Source organism: Equus asinus, chromosome 11 (genome assembly GCF_041296235.1).
Source record: "Equus asinus isolate D_3611 breed Donkey chromosome 11, EquAss-T2T_v2, whole genome shotgun sequence".
NCBI classification, from domain to species: Eukaryota; Metazoa; Chordata; class Mammalia; order Perissodactyla; family Equidae; genus Equus; species Equus asinus.
The window spans coordinates 32,595,626-32,616,316 of record NC_091800.1 but is presented as its reverse complement, the minus strand read 5'-3'; the positions used below and the strand labels follow the sequence as shown (position 1 = coordinate 32,616,316).

At 40.7% G+C, this 20,691-nt stretch overlaps 1 protein-coding gene across 2 annotated transcripts in view; it reads right to left on the bottom strand.

Annotated features, from left to right (window-relative positions):
- Positions 1–213: 213 nt before the first annotated feature.
- VWA8 (von Willebrand factor A domain containing 8) overlaps positions 214–20,691 on the bottom strand; it is a 357,448-nt gene continuing 336,970 nt past the window's right edge. For both annotated transcript variants that reach the window (XR_011492999.1, XM_014866869.3), the window contains 5 exons: positions 18,974–19,099; positions 16,744–16,902; positions 4,627–4,725; positions 3,213–3,451; positions 214–1,252 (listed from right to left, as the gene is read on the bottom strand). Coding sequence is in view for 1 of the 2 variants with exons in the window: in XM_014866869.3 (XP_014722355.3) it covers positions 1,144–1,252; positions 3,213–3,451; positions 4,627–4,725; positions 16,744–16,902; positions 18,974–19,099 (732 nt within the window). In the remaining variant the exon portion in view is untranslated. The remainder of the gene's footprint in view (positions 1,253–3,212; positions 3,452–4,626; positions 4,726–16,743; positions 16,903–18,973; positions 19,100–20,691) is intronic.

Genomic DNA, 20,691 nt, shown 5'->3' with positions numbered 1-20,691 from the left:
TTCTAACTCATGACAAGAAAGCACACACGCGTTCGTGCCCCCATTGGTTTTTGACTTGCCATCAATGGTGAAGAGAAACTATTCATTATACGGTTGGAGAGAGATTGACTTCTGCTGAAGCATTTGATTTTAAACAAAGTGACATCGAGTCTGTTGATAAATAAAGGTCAGCCCAAGAGAGGGTAGGAATAAGGTACATTTGAAAGAAAAAAATGAGGCTTGAAAAAAAAAGCTTGCCTTTTTTTTTTTAATAGCTAAAGAAATCTCCAGTTACCATTCAGTTCAAATATACTGCCTTGTTTTTACTTTGCGTTAAGTGAAAACATAAGTATTTGTTATTTTGAGCATTACATTCTGGACACCAAAACGTGTGAAACTTTTGAGAAGCCCTAGAAGAAACAAGAAATTCAAGGCAAGACATCCTTTATCCTTCCATTCTGCAGCATGGAGAATGGGACTTTCGCTCTTTACTGTTTAAGAACCTTTAAAAATCACTTGGGAAAGGAAGCAATCCAAGGACCTTTTGATTCCTTTTGGCTTTGGCCAAGAAAATGGAATTATTGAGAAAAATCTAACCTTTTACAAAATATTGCTGTTAAAAGGTTTTTCAGTGGGTTAGATACTATAAAATCATTGCCTGTTGGGCGATACAGAGTAGCAGAGAAAATAAAAATCATTATCGCACAGGGACAGGTTGGGCGGACTTGCGCAGACTTGAATCTCAATGTCAGAATGTGGCATCAAAGGCTTAGTTTGATGGGGTCACTTTTGTTATTTTAGGTGACCAGATGCTGTGTTAAGGCAAAAGCAAGGTATTCTCTTTCCCTCAGGTTTCTGGAAACAGACCAAGTGCTATAGTTCTCAATCCACCTTCCTTTAACCCCGACCTTTCATAAATGCAGGTCAACTTGCTTCCTCTAATGATCTTAAGCCCATCAGTGGTTGTAGATTTCCATGCACAAGCCTCCCTCTGGCTGCTTTTCTGAATTCTGGATACTGAGCAAGTGCAGGAAGACCCAGGAACGCCAGAATTATCCTGTTATTCCACGGGTTGACTTTATAGATGTCTTCTTTTCTTCAGAGCACTCTTTATTCCTATCTCATTTCAAATCCCAGGGCCATCAGGGTGATGAAGGGCACTTCTTAAACACTAGACAACACGGTGGAGGTGAAGATCTGTTGTAAAATCTGAGGGATGTCCTTGGTATCCATGGCAACGAAAGATCGGCCAGCTGGTAAAGTTCTCTGAAGCCTGTCAGGATGGAAAGGGAAAGAAAATTACCATTGCAAATTGGGGCTCCCCTTCCACCTCCTGTCCCCACAAACCACAGCATCCAAATGGCTTCTTAGGAAAGAAAGTTTTTACTTTCTAATACCTTCCCCCTGCCTGCAATTGACTTGGCTGTCACTAGGCAATGAAAAACTTGGAAGAGCAACAGGGAAAGAAACATTGAAAGCACTGAACCAAAGCACAGTCTTTTCAGTGAGAAAAATCAGTGAATTTGAAAAGACAAAATTTTCTCCCTTTTATTTCTGTCATTTTCTGGTATTTTATATTCCCTTGACAGAACAGAGCCCCAGGGACCAATCTGGGATTAGCTCACCTGGGTCCAGCGAATGTGCTGGCCTCACACTGTACTTCTAAGTGCTTTTCCTGCCTTAGAAAACAGGCCTTTGAAAAATGTTGCCCAGCCAAACCCCAAGTGGTTCTTTCTCTCTCATTTTTGTTTTTTTGTTTTTGCCCCCCATCACACACTGTGAAAGGTAATCTGACTTATGCAATTGCTGCTTTGATGACACTGAGGTTATATAGGCTTATGATAATTTTTTTTAAATGCCAATTTATCATTTGGAACAAAGCGCCATTTTTGAAGGCAATAAAAGTATAAGACGCAGTTCTATCCAAAAGAATGCCTCCTTTGACTGGGCCAACAAAGTTTGGTTTTGGAATGACATTTAATAAAAGTCAACCATCCTGTGTAGTATCATACATTTGGCATGCCCGGTAGACCAGCTAATTCTGCAACATATCTTTTGCCAGTGGATGTTGGACCATTTCCCTAGGAAACCACAAGGGTATTATTGTGCTTTCTTAAGTATTCAAACAGGATCTGTTCACTAGAAAGACAAAATAGCTATTTCAGCTCAACTAGTATTTGTTGAGCTTGCTGTCTGCTTAATACTGGGCTGGTCCTGAAGCAAATCTGGGTAGAAAAGGTATGGTTTGTGTTCAAGGACATGGAAGTTCTAGGAGAGGCTAACACGGAAAACTGAGAAAAATGCAAAGTCAGTTGTAATAAAGTGACTGTAGTTACATGATATTAAGTCTATTCTTAACCTTACTCACACCAGCACTTTGGACACTAAGACATTTCCTAGTCTACACGGGACTCTATACCACAGAGCACGGCAGGTCAAAGAGGTGGAATAACACAATGGTACGTGGCCTTGTGTGCTTTTCGGCAGAAATTTTTTTGGAGGAGATATACTTTCACCTGTGTTTTGTAATTCGAAAAGATAAATGTTACTGTGTTTAAGAAATGAAAGTGTTTCCAGATCTCTCCTTTCAGATCATCCATGATGGTATTTATTATCTGACCATAAATTCCTCTACTGAATATTCAGTATATTCAGTGTAGCATCTTACTATATATACCATCTTACACCATCTTCAAGTGTTTCACCTGCCTTCTCTCTCCAGTAAGAAGGAATGGATATAAGAAGGGAGATAGCTATCTATCTATATCTATCCACCTATCTATGCATATATAAGTATATGTCTAGATATATGTATGTCTGTATATATGTAGACACACACACATATAGACAAATCTCTTATGCTAGGAAAATAGTAGATGCTTGCTACTTTGAATATGATTTGAACATGAACTGATTAGAACTGAGCTTCAGATCTTGCAATGAAGTGCAAAATATACAAAATACTGTCTAATTTATTAGTGGACAAATCAATTTGCTAATTATCTTATTGTTGGCTTAAATATAAACTGAAAAGAATTAACTTAAAATAATTATTGCTTATCCAAACGTAAGCGAGAACATTATATCCCCTCAACTAGACTATCAACTCTAGTTTCTGTTTTTCTTCCATCTCCCCCAGTGCCCCTCATGATGCTAGGCCCATGAAATGGCACGTTTCAGGTACTCAAGTATCTCGATACTTGCCCTTTGCTATATCCTGAGGTGACACTTACCTGGTTGCTTGATCACCTAAAGATCCAATAAAAATAGCAAAAGCATTTACTTGAGGGTTGCTTGTCAGGATTTGGGCAAACTTGGCAGGGTGTATTCCATATCGTGACAGGTTTGCATCACTTAAGACGATGACAAAGTACTCATCAGCTTCTTCTTTGACAATTTCCTGGATGGCATGTTTTGTCCCCTCTAATGTGTGGTCCCCACTCATGCAGAACTGAGCGTGGGCATGCATTGTCTGCGGGTAAGAGAGATTGCACAAAAGCCATGGGTGAGCAACTCCTTTTTTTTTTTTTTTGTTTCTTTTTGTTTTTGTTTTTTGTTTTGGAGGAAGATTAGCCCTCAGCTAACTACTGCCAGTCCTCCTCTTTTTGCTGAGGAAGCCTGGCTCTGAGCTAACATCCGTGCCCATCTTCCTCTAGTTTATATCCGTGCCCATCTTCCTCTAGTTTATACGTGGGACGCCTACCACAGCATGGCTGCCAAGCAGTGCCATGTCCGCACCCAGGATCCGAACCAGCGAACCCCGGGCCGCCGAGAAGCGGAACGTGCGAACTTAACCGCTGCGCCACCGGGCCGGCCCCTGAGCAACTCCTTTTTTAACAAACATGATGATTTTTTGATTGACCACGAGAATACATAAATACCAACTCTTACACATTAATAAGAAGTCTCTGAGTGAGTTCTATTTAATTTGCACCTTAGAATGACAACAGTACACAGTGATGTTTGTATGTGGCTAAGACTTCCGTTAGAAACAGGAAATGTTCCAAAAGTATCCCAGTTGGCACTTACTTTTAAAATTCAAGCTCCCATTTAAAGTAAGAAAATGTAAGAAAATATAAAACTTGGTATCACACCAGAGGATGGAGATGACACAGAGGAAAAATAAGGAATGGGTTGAGTTTCCAATAAGCAAAGTTATAATACTCAACACTCTGTTTACATTGCTAGCAATGGAGGAAATTTACTTTAAAATCATGGTGTCTGTGTTTCCATTGTAGATCTAAGTATGTGAAACTGAATTTGTCATTAGCAAATGCTAAGAAATACATAAAATTGGGGCTAGAGAGTACTCTAAAAGGGGTCATTCTTTTCCTTCTACTGAAATATCTAGGGGCTGAGAAGAACTGTATAGGATAGGAGGGGACCTAGGTTGTAGAATCCCGATACAATGTTGAGCACTCTGAAAATACGTAGGGAAAAAAGTTTAAATTTTGTATGACGGAGAAAAGGATTTTAGTTATGATAAGTGTTTTCTCAGTTTAATGCTAGTGTTTGTGAATGTGAAATAGCAAGTCTTTTTCTTTCCTGTATCTGCTGCTTTTTCAATAAATCTTTTCAGTGACCAGAAGATACTTTACCTAATCTGGTGGAAGTTTGCACAATACAGAGGTAACTGAATGCATTTACCTTCAGTATTTCCAGTCTTTGCTTATTGTCCTTGGGGATTTTGTTAACTGGAACTAGACCAATGTTGTAATCATCTCCAGAGTGTCCAGCGATGTCATACTATAGGCAAGAGAATCAGAGAGTTAGAAGCCTCTCTCCACTAAAGAACTGTCATAAGCTTCCTGGGGCTGTTATTGTCCAGATGTGCTTGATGTACAGCCATGGAGAAATGCAGAGAGGCAGATGTGTGTTTATCAACAAAGGCAACAAATTCCAGGTTCCTTCACTTCTGGTCCATCCTCTTGTGTCATCTCTGCTTTCTAGTAGGAGGTAGAAAGTGTGATGAGGGCTTCAGCGGCTACCAGGAACTCCATTCTCAACTTTCAGGGGAGAGTTAAAGAAGATGAAATACACACACACACTATGGTAGGCAGAATGCTAAGGTGGCCCCCAAGATTCCTGCCCCCTGGTATACACGGCCTATGTAATCCTCTTCCCTCAAGTAGAGGCAGGACCTGTGAATATGATGGGCTATCACTTGTGATTATGGTATATTATGTGGCAAAAGGGATTGTTCAGATGTAATTAAGGCTACTAATCAGTTGACTTTGAGTTAATCAAAAGGGTGATTATCTGGGTGAGCCTAATTTAATCACACAAGCCCTAAAAAGCAGAGAGTTTTTTTCTGGTTGGTGGTAGAAGCAGAAGGCAGAGAGATTTGAAGCATGGGGAGATCTGACATGTGGGTGTTATCCATGGCTGAGATGGAGGGACCATCGGACAAGGTCCCAAGAGTGGCATCTATGAGCGACCCTGGCTGAGCCAGCAAGGAAATGAGTCTCAGTCCTACAACCACAGAGAATTGAATTCTGCCAACAATCTGAATGGGCTTGGAAGCAGATTCTTTCCCAGGGCCTCCAAGTAAGAGCCCAGCCTGGCTGACACCTGATTTCAGCCTTATAAGACTCTATGCAGAGAATCCAGCAGAGCCTGCCTGGACTTCTGAACTACAGACCTATGACTTACTAAATGGGTATAGCTCTAAAGCTGCTATGTTTGTGATAATATGTTATACAGCAATGGAAAACTAATATATACACTTTTTTCCTGAACACAAAAGTGAAACAAATTCACTGTAGAAATTATAGAAAAGCACAAAAAAGAAAGTAAAACTTATCCATAATCCCATTACTCAAAGACAAATTCTGTTAATGTTTTGTTGTATAAGTTCCTAGGCTTTTATTTCCTTTCAATATATGTGTAAGAGATTGCGCATTCACACACATACACATCTACAACAACATAGTTTTTAACTAAAATGGATAACATTGATCATGTGATTTTATAATCTGCTTTTCTACTTAGTGTATGACATATATTTTTCAATTTAGGAAATATCTTTTTAATTCTCTATATTTCACAATGCACATGAGAAATTCCTGTCTGGTAAGAAAGGATAGAGCCGAGAGTGAGGTGCAGCTCTTTTACAGAAACTGGAAAGAAATCTGGGGCCTGAAGCAAACTATAATTGGGGTAAGGTGGTTCTCTCCCACTCTTGGGTTTGCCCCCCAATTCCCTTCTCCACTCCCACCTCCCTCTAAGAATTTTTGTGATGCTAATATGAAGGTTAGAATAGACCTCAGGGTATCTGGGCAACTGGGGCATCTGCAAAGAAAACTCTGAGTCTGGGTCTTGGGCAAAAGATTTTAGGGAGCACTTGGAGTACAAGGGGACAAAATGCTTAAGAACCACTGATATATATTCTCCAACCAACCAACCATCAATCAACAGCTGTCTTTTGAATACCTACCATATGCAAAACACTACTCTAGGTGTTGTAGGGGAAGGCAATTATTTCTTTTCATGTCTGTTCCTTTTTAACTGGTGAGTTCTTTGAAGGCTGAGGTCCTATCTTATTCATCTTTGAATTTTAGTATCTATGAGTATGCCTTTGTGTTTATGGCACGAATGCCTTAAGAGAGTTTGCAATCAAGTTGGGGCACTAAGAAGATTTCCTTTCCCATGTGGGCTACATTCTTTTACAAATAAGCTGTTTGGAAGCTGGAATGCATTTTTTTCCTCCAGCAATCATGTGAAATGGTGGTTAGCCCAAGGTGATTGACAAAAAACAACTCATAACTGAAACCATCATATTTAAAGTGAAAAGAAGTAAAAAATTCCTGTTGAAATAATTTTTATGCCAAAATAGGAAGTCAGAAGGCAAGTTGAGTTATTTGGGGAAGATGAGCTCCATTTTAGACATGCTGAAATTGTGCATTCAAGGAGAAATCAGAGTAGAAATCTACTTCATGTAGTCGGAGGTGCGTCTGTCATCCCCAGGAGGGGAATTTACGACTGCCAAGGGAAAACACGCAGAGAGAGAACAGCAGAGGACCCCTCAACAGAACTTCAGGAGCATCCTCCACGGTGCGGTGGGAGAAAGAAACAGAGCTGAGTGAAGAAGACAGGGGAGAGAGCAGCAGCAGAAGCAGGAAGGTGGGGTCACCCTGGGAAATGAGTGTGCAGGATTTCAGGGAACAGTTGGGCAACAGCTGGGCAACACTAGCCATGGCCATCAAGGAGAATGGTGACTAATGACCTCTGGACATCAGAATCAATGGTGACCTTTGGGGAGTCAAATTTCAAATAGTCGGGGTCCTTGAAGTTCCGTGTAAGAACACGGTGGTGTAGGCAGTACTGGCCCCTGGTTTTCAGTTTACGTCTTCTCTTTCTACACTTGGCTCTGTCCCCCGCTGTGAGACACCTCATACGCATGTGTGTGGACACCCGGCCCTCACATCCACACACCATCATACTCCTCCATACAGTTGCCCCTTGGCCATCCCTCAGACTTGGGTGCTGACACCATTGGCCAGTCTGCCTTAGGAAGACGGACCTAAGAAAGAGGCCCAAGCAGGCCCTGGAAGCAGCCTTGGAGGCATCTGAGCAGAACAGCTGGGGATCCAGGAAGTGGGAGCATGATCTAGAAAGTGGCTCCATGGGAAGGGCATGGTCAAAGGAGGGCCTTGGACAGGAGGCTGGGAGATTGTTCTACGCCTGGTTTTAAGGGAGTTTTTTTTAAATACAAAGGATGATACTAAAGAATTGTGAGGGAAACTTACAAACACGTTAAAAACGCTTGACAAATAAATGCATTCTAAGGATGTAACAAATTCCATATATATAAAAAAAAAATCTCCTTATTATAGTTTTCTATCAATGTAGTGAAAAGGTAACAATAAAATTTGAAACCTAAAAGTTGTACAGTTCTTGACAATGAGGAAAGTACTGGTTTCAGTATCCTCCTGACTAAGGTCACCCACGTGTTCAGTGCTGGGATTGGCACGGATGTGGAGAAAGCCCGCAGGATTCCTCATGGAAGCATGCTCGAGGCCCTGTCAAATCTGATTTGATAATGGTCACAGCAGGAACCATTTTGAGCCAAGAATAAAGTTCTCCTGAGAAGGTGCCAGGCAGGCTGCTTTCATTACGCGGCTGGTGAAGTAATCTGTGAACAGGATCTTACACATGAGGGATAAGATCAGTTCCTTAAACAGAAGTAGGTTTCTCTTACTTGGTTGAGGTTAGAGGGCTATAAATGTATTAGACTTCTTCCTCCCTTTAAACTGATGGTTAAAACTCTGACTAATCAGATGACCATGGATGAGACGATGTAAATAAATACTTGACCATGTGGTCTGCTCACAGGGTTGGCATAACTGGTTACTGCAAGGGAAAAAGTTGCTAGTTAATTATTAAACAAACAGCGGTCAAATGAGTTGTTGGATGCTCTTGATCAAAAACAGATACTGGCTGATTTAAACACTTTAGAAACATTTTAGTAACTACCCATCTATTATTTGATTGACTGATTGATCTATCTACCTACCATTTAATTATTTGTCCAGGAGAAAAAAAGCACACTATACTTTTTAAGGCAAATGAGATAAGACAGGTGGACTGCAGACCTCCCTTTCTTCCTCCCTCCCTTCTTCCCTTTCTTCCTTCCTTTTTTCCCCATTCCTTTATTTGTGGTAAGGAAAGTGCTATTTACAGAAGGATCTGCTTTTGTCGGCCTAGTTAGTATTGCAAAGGCTGAGAAGACACACCTAAGGGACACGAGGGGGTTTATAAAATGGTTTGCAGGCTCTGGCTCTCATCTTCCAGATGGGTTTGGGGATGATTCTGTGCCAAAGGTAAATAAAATGCTTGAGAGGAATCCAAAGTACATCCAAATGTGGAGCATTCCCTGGTGTTCCTGTAGATCATTTAAAGCTTCCATTAAAAACAATACTTCTATGTCATAATTATCTAGTATCTACTCTCCAAGGATCCCAACACGTTTTACTGACAGTAATTTGCTAATCCTCAAAACTATCTGGGTTAAAGGAGAAAGTATGTAAATGCATTCATTTCCATTCTCTAACTCCTGACTCCGCCATTCACCCAGTCTGGTTCCTGCCATGACTACTGTCAATCAGACTTGGCAGCGTCTGAAGCGTGTCCTTCCCTGGAGGAATCATAGGAGTCACTAAACAAGAACCTCGCTGTCTTTAGCAAACCACCTAACACTTAGATCATAACTTTTTCTGAGCAGCTCAAAATTTTTGTGAGCATGATTTCTCCACCTTTCAGAGGATCCCTTAAATCCTTGCGGAGTCTCGGATTTAGCATCCAACATAAATATGCAACCACAGTAGTAAGGAAAAGCCTCAACTAGAGGAGACCAATTTAATACATCTTTGCTTTAGAAACTTGTTTAAATGCCCTTTTGCTATATTTTCTTTAGAAAATCTCATTCATTTATAGTAAGGTATTACAGATGAAAACAAATGCTGAGTTTCAGTCCAAGACACAAAGATTCATCATCAAATAAGGATGATTTATAATACTTAGACTGCAAAGAAAGCTCTGCTTATAACAAAGAGCTATTAGCATTTCTTATGAATAAGATTTCTGTTTAAATTTCTATTGGGCAGGATAATCATTTGCTGACTTTAGGAGAAGCTATGCTTTATTACACACCCATATTACAAGTAGGTATGAGACAATCATCTGGGCTGTTTCTGAAGACTGATCATGTGTGGAATCCTCACCTCCTTCTAGACATCCAAATACACCATTCTAAGATGGCACTACTGACAGTGGGCAGCAAAGGATTAAAAGGTAAATAAGTGATTTAAAAGGTCAACAGAAGTGCCAATAGAACACTAGGGTGTTAGCCAATAATCTATAGTATTAGTTAGCTAACCTTTCTTCATATCATAGAAGTTGGTATAAAAAGGGTAATGTTCTGAAGGTCAAGGATTCTAGACTTGGCTCTAACATTAACAAGCTTTTTGACCTATGGCAAGTCACTTAACCTTTCCAAATCTTGTTTCTACCTTGTAAATAATGCTGGTTTAGATGACCTCTAACGCTATATGCTCGTAAATCACTTAATCTCTCTGACAAATAGGGATAATCTCTGTTACACTTAACCTCACAGGATCATTGAAAGGACAGGATGATACATTTAATGAATACAATGTCAACACTTGTATAGTTCTTTATAGTTTGCACATTGCTTCTATATCTCATCCCATTTTGATTCTCTCCACAACCTTTGGGGTAGGAGTTGTTAACCTCATTTCACAAATGAAGAAATTGATGCCCGGAGAGATGACAGAGTTTTTAAGGTCAGAGATCTAGTGTTGGGAGAGGTAGAAGCCAAATCTTTGTGCTCTGACTCTAAATCCAATGTTTTTACTAGAGAGAAGGAACCCAGTCATCCTCCCCTGCCCCAGTCTCTACTTAAGCTTTTTGAATGGTTGGCTTGGCCACTATTCCTACACCAACAATTGAGTCAATCTGAATTCTTGTTTAACTTTGAAAGGGTTCAGAGAAGTCTGTGTATTGGTCTTTGGTTCTATCTCCATGGAGCAATAAGAATTTATTCAAAGACTGAGCCTGATAGGATGATTGGTTTCCATTTCTAACATTTCTGTGAAATATTCCTGAGGCATTGGGAAAAGGCGAATTACAGACACTGAACTAATTTTTTGATAGAATGAGTTTTCCCAGAAGGTGCAGGTTTGGATCATATCTTTCTACATCCTTCTGGGAGTTAACCCAGCCTTTCTGACGAAAGTCTCTTTGAGAAAGGTCTATCTATTTTACCTCCTTTGGATGATGAAGTGCTAAGGGGAAGAGAAGATACTCTATGCAAATAGTATATTTGTTCCTGAATTACAGTTTTGTAAAAATACCAATTAGGCAGAAATAAAATGGATGCAAGAAATAGGGATAAAACATCAATTAAGAAAGGGCTCTTTATTTTTCTTGGTGTGTCTTTTGCATGGTTACTTCAATTTTATTTCTTATAAATGGAAATTTTATCTTGTGTACAGATTTCATGGCAGGCTTCTCTTTATTTCTTTTTATTCTTTTATTTTCTTTCTTATTTACTTGACTTGTTCAGTGTCCACTTTTCCAAAACCATTATCCAATAATTGTGTCAATATAATATAGTCGCCCTTTAAAAAAGAAAAGGTCCTGAAGTGGGAGTCAGAAGTCCTGGCTTTTCCAATTTAGCTGTGTGTGCTTGGGCAAAGCACTTAACCTCTCTGAATCTTGATTTTCTCATCTTGTAAAACAAACAGGTTGGTGAAAATAATTTCCAAGCTCATTCCTGCCCCCAAGATTCTATGAAAAATCAGTGGTATGCTCAAGAAATGGACTGAAAAAGCCTGCTTCACTTAGTCGTAGGAACACCTGTGCCTTCTTTTCTCCTATCAAGGGACTGAATCATCTAAATCTACCCAAGGATTGATGAAGCCTTTTCTAAAAAGAAAGCCTCCAGAGTCTATAAGAAATAACAATCAGTATTGACCCTAGAATGGCGGTTTTCTAACTCTTTCATTTAAAAAGTTTTTTTAGCAGTGGAATTTCTCCCAACAAAATATTGCACAGAAGCCCAGAGTGTGAAACATCATGCAATATCAATATACGCGGAACAGTTTTGGTTGAATTGGGGATAGCGGGGGGAGGGGTAAAAAGCGCTACCCACTCACCCGTGCGCCTCAACACCCCTCAGGGGTTCCCTGTTACACTGTTAGGAAACCATGGCCTTAGAATATAGTTTATATGTCTCCATGGAACAATCACTTGAGCTCTTTTTTTTCAAAGTCCAACTTCTCAATAACCAAATAAGTCTGTTTTCTAGTGTCACTATTTAAACGCTCAGTGGAGAAATGGTCACCTAATTTTTGGTGTTATCCAGTTCTTCGAAGAAAAAAATTAAGACACTAAGAGCTTTTGAAAGGAGGGTTTACTTTAAGGTTACAGTGAAAACATCCCCGGGGGCTTAGAGAAATCACGAGGAACAAACTGGAATGAAGATAAAGGAAAAAAATGCTTCCTGACTTAAATAAAATGGCTCACGTAACCACTGCCATTCCACTTTCACTCTAGGGTTTAAGAGCTATATGAACATAAAAAATTCTGCTGATTTTAAGATTAGAGGAGTTTATGCTGCTTACTAGCAAATAACATTGCTCTTGTCTTAGGTGACCTACTGTAAATACTGTTTCTGAGAATAATTGAATTCAATTAGTAGAACAATTGTGAGGAACTTTACAAACTCCAGATGGCTTTGAAATGTGTCCTGCCACAGAATTACCTTTCCTTCTCAGTAATTCTTGCTCAAGGATCCCTGTGGCTTGGCATGAGTCATGCTAAGGTGGAATAAAAAGTGGAGGCTGACTTCAATGAGCCTCCTGGGCCTGGCCTGTAATGACCTGGAGCTCAGGAGCTGAACCCATGCCAAGCAAAACACAGAGCAGATGCCGAGAGAGGTTTCGGAGAGGAGTCTAGATCACCGGGCCAGACCGGAGGCTTCTGAAGGTTTCAAAGCAAATACAGAGCAGACACCTTTATAGCAGAGGGATAACTGCAGGAAGACAACACTAAGAACTGTCTGGAACTGAGGAGTGGGGAGTCTCAGAGCACGGTGCTGAGTTGCTAAGGACACCGCCTGTGATGGCATCCTGGGCTATAGAATATGAATTTTTCACTAGGAGCTCCTAAAACTGTCTTTTGCTCATGCATCATTGTCTATTTGCTGAGTAAATTACAGCCTTTCATTAGTTATTCCTAGTCCTTGTGCTTCTTTCACAAATGAGAAAATGAAAGCACAGAGAAATGAAATGAGTTCAGTGTGATCATATAATGTAAAGACACAGAACAAAGTGAATGGTACGCCGCCTCTTGATGTATTTGAAAGATACCAAAAAGTCCACTCGCAGTGGTCGCCACCAGAAGGGGACCGGGGGCTGGGGGAGTGGAGCAGAGGCTTCCGCTTCACTCTGACTCCTTTGTACCTTTTACCCACAGGCCACTCAGCCTGAGACACGTCAGTGTTAGGGGAGGTGGGAGGATTCTACAAAGTCTCCAACGTACCTGGGGGGAGGGGGAAGACTGTTAGGAGTTCTAGAAATATAGGGGGTATTGGGACAAGGTAAATGGCACCATGAGAAAACAGCCAGACAAATCCAGAACGAAGGGCATTCTACAAAACTACCGATCTTGACTCTCAAGAGAGTGACCATCAGGAAAAGCAAACACGGCAGTGGCAGGGGAGGTGGCTTCCAGATTAAAAGAGGCTAATGAGACATTACAACCAAAGAGAAGGTGGGGTCTTTGGCTGGATCCTGGATTGTGGGGGGGAAAAAAATTAGAAAAGACACTTTGGGGATAGTTGGGAAAAGTAAATTTGGATTGGGTATTAGAAGATATTATAAAATTATTGATAATTTTTTTATATGTGGTAATTGTATTGAGGTTGTGTTAGAGAATGTCCTTACTCTTGGGAGAAGCATAATAAAACAGAGGTAAAGTATTACGATGTTTATAATTTACTTTCAAATGATTCAGTGCAGGGGGAAAAAGAGTACATATTTAGAGAGAAACATAAAGCCAATGAGCGAAAATACTAACAATTGGCAAATATAAGTTAAGGCATATGGGTGTTCATTTTACTCTTCTTTCAACTTTTTTGTAGGTTTAAATTTTTCCAAAATAAAAAAGTTGGGAAATAAGGGGGAAAGTTCAAAAACAAAACCAAAAAGGGAAAACAAATGAACGGATGAAGAGTCCTGGGCTCTGTCCAACTGTCTCCAACTAGCCTTCTGACTCTGGGGAAAGTCCTTAATGTTTCTGGGTCTCGGTTTCCCGTCTGAAGAATTAGGAGAGAGGAGTAAATGGCCTGCGAGGTGACTCCAGTTCTGAAGTCTATGGACACGATGAGGAATTTGCAGGAAGAGGATCCATATGCCTCCCCCATCCCGTCCCCTCCCTCACCCCTCCAGACACTCATCTAAGTACCACCTTTCCTCAAAGAGCTTGTTTTGTGAAGTCTTAAGGTCTTTTCCTTTTGTTGGAAAGATTTTAATGCACTGGTTTCATAAGACTTTCTATCCTCTTAAAAACAGCTCTGAAGGAACTGTAGGCAATGTGAGGACTATGTTTATAAGAGCAAGAAAATGCACAAAACCAAGACCTTTAAAGTACGACCTGTTAAAAATCTAATAGCATCAAAAAAAAAGATAAAGCTACTTTAAGCCTTGAAAAAAAAGATTTTATCTTGGTGTCTTGCTATAATTTCTTGCTATAAATATATGACTGGATTTGTCAGTCATATATTACTATGGTTGTCTTCTCAATATATCTGTGGTTTTAGTGACACAAACTGAGGAAATTCTTCACACTGTTGTGGTAACTGAAGAGACTGTCAGCAAAATCCTGCTTTAGGCCCGGGGGAGAGGAGTGCTCTGTTCGTTCCTGTTACTGCCCATCTCTCATTGAATTTTCCATCAGAATCAGTAGTTTTTACATGTCTCCCGCACTAGGCAACAAGTTCAAGGATGGCAGGGAACTCTGGCCTAGCAGAGTACTCTGCTCTTAGCAAGTGCTTAATTAACATTGGTAATTTTCTTGAAATCCAGCACGTCATATGGCAACAATTTGGTTTGTAATTGTCAATTAGAAACAAAACAGAACATCTTGCAAAAAGCTCATTTCCTTGATACTGTTTCTTTTTTGTGTGGCATATGCAGTTTCATTAATAGTTTTTCCAGACTACAGACTTTTTAACAGTGAGAACTAGATAAATATGAATCTCTCTATACACTCTGCTGTGTGAGATGCAACGAAATACCCACATGCTCTGTGATGATCACACCATCTCCCTGCAGGCTATTGGAGTGGCTCTCTGAGCTCCCTATTAGCGGTGCACCTTCTGTTCTCTGTCTAATCCTTTACCCAGTCCTGGGGAGCTGTGTCAACCAATTTCTTGGTTAACTCCTAATAACATTTCTAAAAACCTAGAAGAAGCAGTTTCACATATCAGAGCAGCTCTACTCTCAAAGGTATAGAAATCCTCTTTCTAACTGGAAATTTTGTTCTGGATAATATGCGAATGTCAATTTTAATCGTGGTATGTTTGCTATGGTCTGTAGTGGATTAAAATCTCCATATAACCCAAAGGCAGCTGAGGAACTCTGACCGTCAAGATCCACAAAAGAGGTAGATGGGCTGATCCAAATATTAGCAGAACCCAAGGTTTTAAAACATTACGTGGGATTTATGCTGATGCAATGTCTGTCTCACCATCCACTGGTCACCAGTGGTCTAAGTGATTAAGAATTATATTCCATCTCATAGTAGAAAGGATCTAAAGTATTTGAAAATAAATGTTTTCTATAAATCCATAAAACATAAAAAAATCAAAAATCAAAATCAAGAAAAACTTACATCTTGAGGGAGGGGGTGTCAAGGGAAGGAAAAAGCTGAATACTAGTGTGAAAGCTGTGAGACATAACAAAGTTGTCATAGCTGGTCTTTGATTTTAGCTCTGAGCTTCCTGGCAACTAAAACCTAAGATGGAATCTTGAACAGTTCCACGGTTTTCACTAATCACAAGGGGAAACACGTTCCAGTTCTTTAAGGGAAACAAAGCTACTCCCCATGGTGAAAGTCCATGTCCTATTTGTATTTGTATCCTGTACTTGTCTAGAGCCTGGCAACCCACAGCATTCACGGACTAAAGCTGCCTTTTTCCCACCCCTTAATTCTAAAAGGAATCTCTCATGTAGAGCTTCATACAAAGGACCCTTGTATGAGCCTCAAAAATGGCCTAAAGTAAATGAAGTAATGAGTTTCACTAATGTGTTTCTTTCTGTATCCATCATAACACACAGACACGACTCAGGACAGCAGTCCTGAGCTGTAGGTGGATGTCGAGCCAACTCGTGAGCTAGGTTCACCTATTTCTGAAGGATGTGTTTGATCCCAAATACAATCCAGAATATCTATGGATAGACTGCGTACTCTTTACAAAGGTCTACACATATACTATTTCTCTCAACTGAACTTTTGATAATAATTACACGGCATGTGACTGTGTTCAAGGTTATTTGCTCTGGGAAGGGCCAGGCGTGCAGGTGCTCTCTGTGGCTCATTAAGAGTGTACTACTGAGCTCTTCTTAGGCAGTAACACGGCTATGGGGGATCCCTTCTCCATGCTCAGACCTCTGAAGGCGGATGCAGAGCAAACTGAGCAAGAACAAAACGGAAATAGGTTAAATATCAGGCTGCATTTCTCCTAGGGTGACCACCTTCATTGTAATACTCATCCACTTGGAAAGGCATAGCAATGCTGAGAACAGCACACTTTGAGGGTGTCCTCAAAGCCTGGGAGGCTGCCTGGGTGGCGATGGGGCAATAATGGCGGGGCGAGGGGCGGGGGGATTGGGATGAGGATTGCGGCTCTGAGAAATTTGGGGAAGAGACTGTGGTGCTTCTAAGTGCTTTTTATTCCCCCCAACACTATGGCTAATATCACACAACTTATAAAGTGCAGCTCTTTCTTCTGTAGTAATTTGCGCTTTAAATTATGACATCATTTTCTGATTATTAGAGCAGATTTAAAAAAAGGCTCACTTTCTCTAGGGTGCTAAATGAGCTGATGAGAAGATGAAGGTTTTTGTCCACTCTGGCGGAGCTGCCTCCACCTACCCATCATCATGCCCTAACTCGGAGCTGACTCTTGGGCAGATGTGGTCAGTGATGCTTCTCATCATCCTTAGTTCATGTCATTACCTTGAACTTCTCTTCGTAGTTCTCAAAGGCTTCCATAACCATACACACGGCCTCCATGGAGCGCTCCAGCCGGCCATCCACCCCGTTAAAGCGGTACATGCTGCCAGACACATCCACCACCAGGCGCAGGCGCTTGGGTTTCTGTTGGAGGCTGCCCAGCTGAGGAAGCGAACAACAGACAAGCCCTGTGAACCAGAGAACCATCACTGGCTGCTGTTCTGGGGATCTCACACAGGCCCCAGAGTGCCAGCCAGGAGGCAGGCAGATCAGCTGTAGGCTCGGCACTGCACAAGGCTGTCCTGGCAGGTGGAAAGGCGTGTCTACATATTGTATTTCAGCAAATGGAATTTCAGGCCTGTGCTGGTAGTCGGGGCCACATGGAAAAGATTTTCCTTCAGAATACGGTCCTTTCAAGGCCCAACCTAGTCTAGTAAAACTGCCTCACTGAGGCTGACGCTGTCTTAAAATTCACAATCTGGAAAGATATAAACCCCAACATGTCATTTTTTCACATCATGCCTTGGAGTCAGTTACTCTAGGAAGACTATTTTGGAAACCCACATCAATTTTACTCGTACCTGCCATACGAGTGACCTTAAAATCATTTTCCACATAGTCTACAAGAAATGTCAGATTCCTAAAACAAGGTTATGTGGGGGGTGGTTCTGGCAAAGAACTGAAGGAAAATATTTCTTCAAGGTCTTCTGTCTTTAGCAAGTTTCAGTTTTCTCTTCCTTCCAGTCACAGAGTTACTACCTCTCCTTTCTCTTCTTGGCAATTAAAGGCATGCAAGTGGCATCTAACTGCTGTTTAGCAACAATTGTCAATTAAAATGTGAAACTCTTAGGAATTTCAGTTTGATTTTGGACTCATGCGTACCAATTTGCAGATTAAAAACAAAAGTATACTTCTCAGTTTTACTTACAAGAAAAAAGGAAGAAGAAAAATTCCAGATTATTCCGTTATTATACACTTGTGGACATGTATGAAAGCTAATGAGCAGTGTTAGTAATTTCAAAAAAATACCTTGGGTATTAGAGTGTAATGATCTGAGACAAATTCTATATGTGTCCTAAAGACTTGTTGAGTCTGCCTAAATTAAGAGCAGTGACACATACGACTTCACGACTGCTCACAAGTTTAGATGTGTCTAAACACGTTCGTTGTCCACAATGAGTCAGTAAGTAAAGAAAGCAGCCTTGACTCACATTGATGACACAGAAGTAAGAACTTCCAAAATTACCGAAGGATCTTCTCTGAATAAACATTTAAATGGAGTAAGTGACTCCTTTTCCCCCACCAGTCACTGCACCGCCACCTCTCAGTGGCTACTTAGCAATTCTGGTTATTCAGGGATAGAGGAAGTCACAGAGCCTCCAAGAGACTCAGTATTTTACGTTATTGCCATTGTATTGCCAAAATTTTAATATTATGGCTGCCTAAAACTTCACATACTACAATTAGAGTTATTTAAGGGAGAATTCCTTCAAAATTCTAAAATTTTCTTCAATTATAGGATGGACAGAAATCTTTAAAGTAACAGAACAGTACAAAACTAGCAACATTGCTCTAGTGTTTTCACTTGTATAACCCTCTGGGATTAGACACTGAGTGTCTTCAGTTTCTCTCCAGGGCACCCTGCTGTGTCCTGGAGCTGATCTGCGTGGATGGCATCAGCTTCTCTCTTGGCTGCTGGCTTCCAGTGGGCTCTGCTGGTGGGAGGCACTGGCAGGAGATCAGAGGGTGAGGATGGGATATTTATTCCCTTCTCTGCTGTGGCCCACGGGTGAGCCATCTTCTCCTGAAGGCCACAGCTCCTGTGTGGCTGCCCTCTCCATAAACTACCTTCTCTAGGTTCCAGTAAGGGCTCTTTCCCTCTGCCCTTTTAGATCTAGGGATGGGTTAGACCCCTGTTATTAGCTACTTACTGTCTCTTTTTGATTTTCCTAAACCCCACCCTTACCTGTGTAAATAGTCTCTTTATTAACTGTTCCTTAAATTACTCAGTTTGAGTGCACCTGTTGTTTTTTGACTTACGCTGGATCTTGACTCATACAATAAATAGTATAATATTTATGTTTTTTCCTAGTCTTTTTTTAATAGAATGTCTTCTTGGTTGCCATATTCAGGGTTTATGGTGTTTTGACAAAGACAGCAACTCAAGAAAGCATTTGTCTGTAAAGAAGCCAGGAGTCTGCTGATCTGAGGCTACTAGTTCACCATTACTTACTTGTGGCTCCAGCTCACCCCGGCGTTTGTAGATGGCTTTTTCTCCAGTCAGCCCATCAATGATCTTGGCATCATCTAGTTCCCCAGTAGCTTGGTGTCTTAGCCACTGTCTTTCTTTACCCTTCGCCTACAATGACACACACACAAATTCTTATTTTAATTAGATCTGCAGGGTCCCTGACACACTTGCTGCATGAATAACAGGGAACACACCTGGGATCTTTTCAGTAAGTGATGGTTCTGCATGAACACAGTTTCATAAATTGACTGGTTTGTGCTCTGCTGACAAAGAAATGCCCTTGTGTGGATTTTGTTAATTTTAATTGTTTTAACATATGGAATGATAAAATGAACTCAGAGCACTTGTGAGTGGGAAAACAGTATGCAGATGAACCCTTGGAGAAATGTGAAGTTATCTGGAAATGTAATAGTGATGCATTTCTTGAGAATCTTCTGTCACAGTACTTCCAGAAAATTTATTAGGTAACAAAATAATCAGCTTGAATTTGTTAACATTGTCCGCAAGCACAGAGAAAACGTGATCTTCAGAACTCTTCCTTTTGGAAAAGAAGTTGGTACTCCAATTGTCTGTGATTTACAGTGCGAATGGAAACAACAGTATGTGAACATTTTGTACCATAGACGTCTCTCTGGTCATCTATATTCAGAAATCTTCTGAATTACTTTTCTCAAGGTATTTCCACATAATACTTTCCCACAGTAACTTACAACTATGCTAGGTGGACGAAGGGGGTAGTTAAATGATAGAGAATTACAATATCCTAATCAAGGCATAGGTTTATTACAGCTGAAGACCGTATTTACATTAAGAAATGGGAAGAATAGCTAAAATATTTTTATGCATGCAAACTAGAGCAGTAGTTAAGATCACGTGCTCTGGAGTCGGACAGCCTGCTTCCACTCCTCCCTTCACCATGATCAGATAGCTGACCTCAAGGAAGTTACTTACCCTGTCTGCATTTCAGTGTCCTCACCTCTAAAACAAATCTAACACTAGTTTCTACCTTAGTGAGTTAGTGTGGAGACTAAATGAGATAGGACATGGGATTGGCTGAGTAAGAGCCTGGCAATCTATCTTGGCTGGTATTATTGTTATTATTATTATTATTAGCAGGTGAGACACATAATGGACAACTAAGTCCACATTAATTTAAGCACACTTCCATCACTGTTTCATTGGAGGTGGCTGTATGACAGCGTTATAATTGAAAATACAAAGCCAAGCTTCAGGCAGCCATTGCCTATTTTAGGGGCAGACCAACCACTACACAAAGAAGCTCCACATAATATAACTCTGGGTAGTACTACATGTATTGTTTTCCTGTTCCTGATACCCTTGCTGCAAACAGGTACAAAATTACCATATTTGAATACAGATATATTAATGTGAGCAGGAAATAGAATCTAAGCCACCAACATAAAGATATTACACTTGGAGTGGGTAATTTCTCAGGCTTCCAGGATACTTTATGCTGGGAAACATGATTGTGGATGACCACTCAGGTTTCAACTCTGAGATCCTACGACCCTTGGAAGCACCCAAATGCAGAGCACTGGCTTCCAATGCCTTTCATAGATGAGGACAGACTCTCACAGATTAGGCTAGACTGGGAAAATAAGCAGTGCAGAAAGTACAAGAGATTGTAGTAGCAGTAGTCAGCTGTTATCAAGGTGGCATGGAAGGTGGATTTTAGAGCT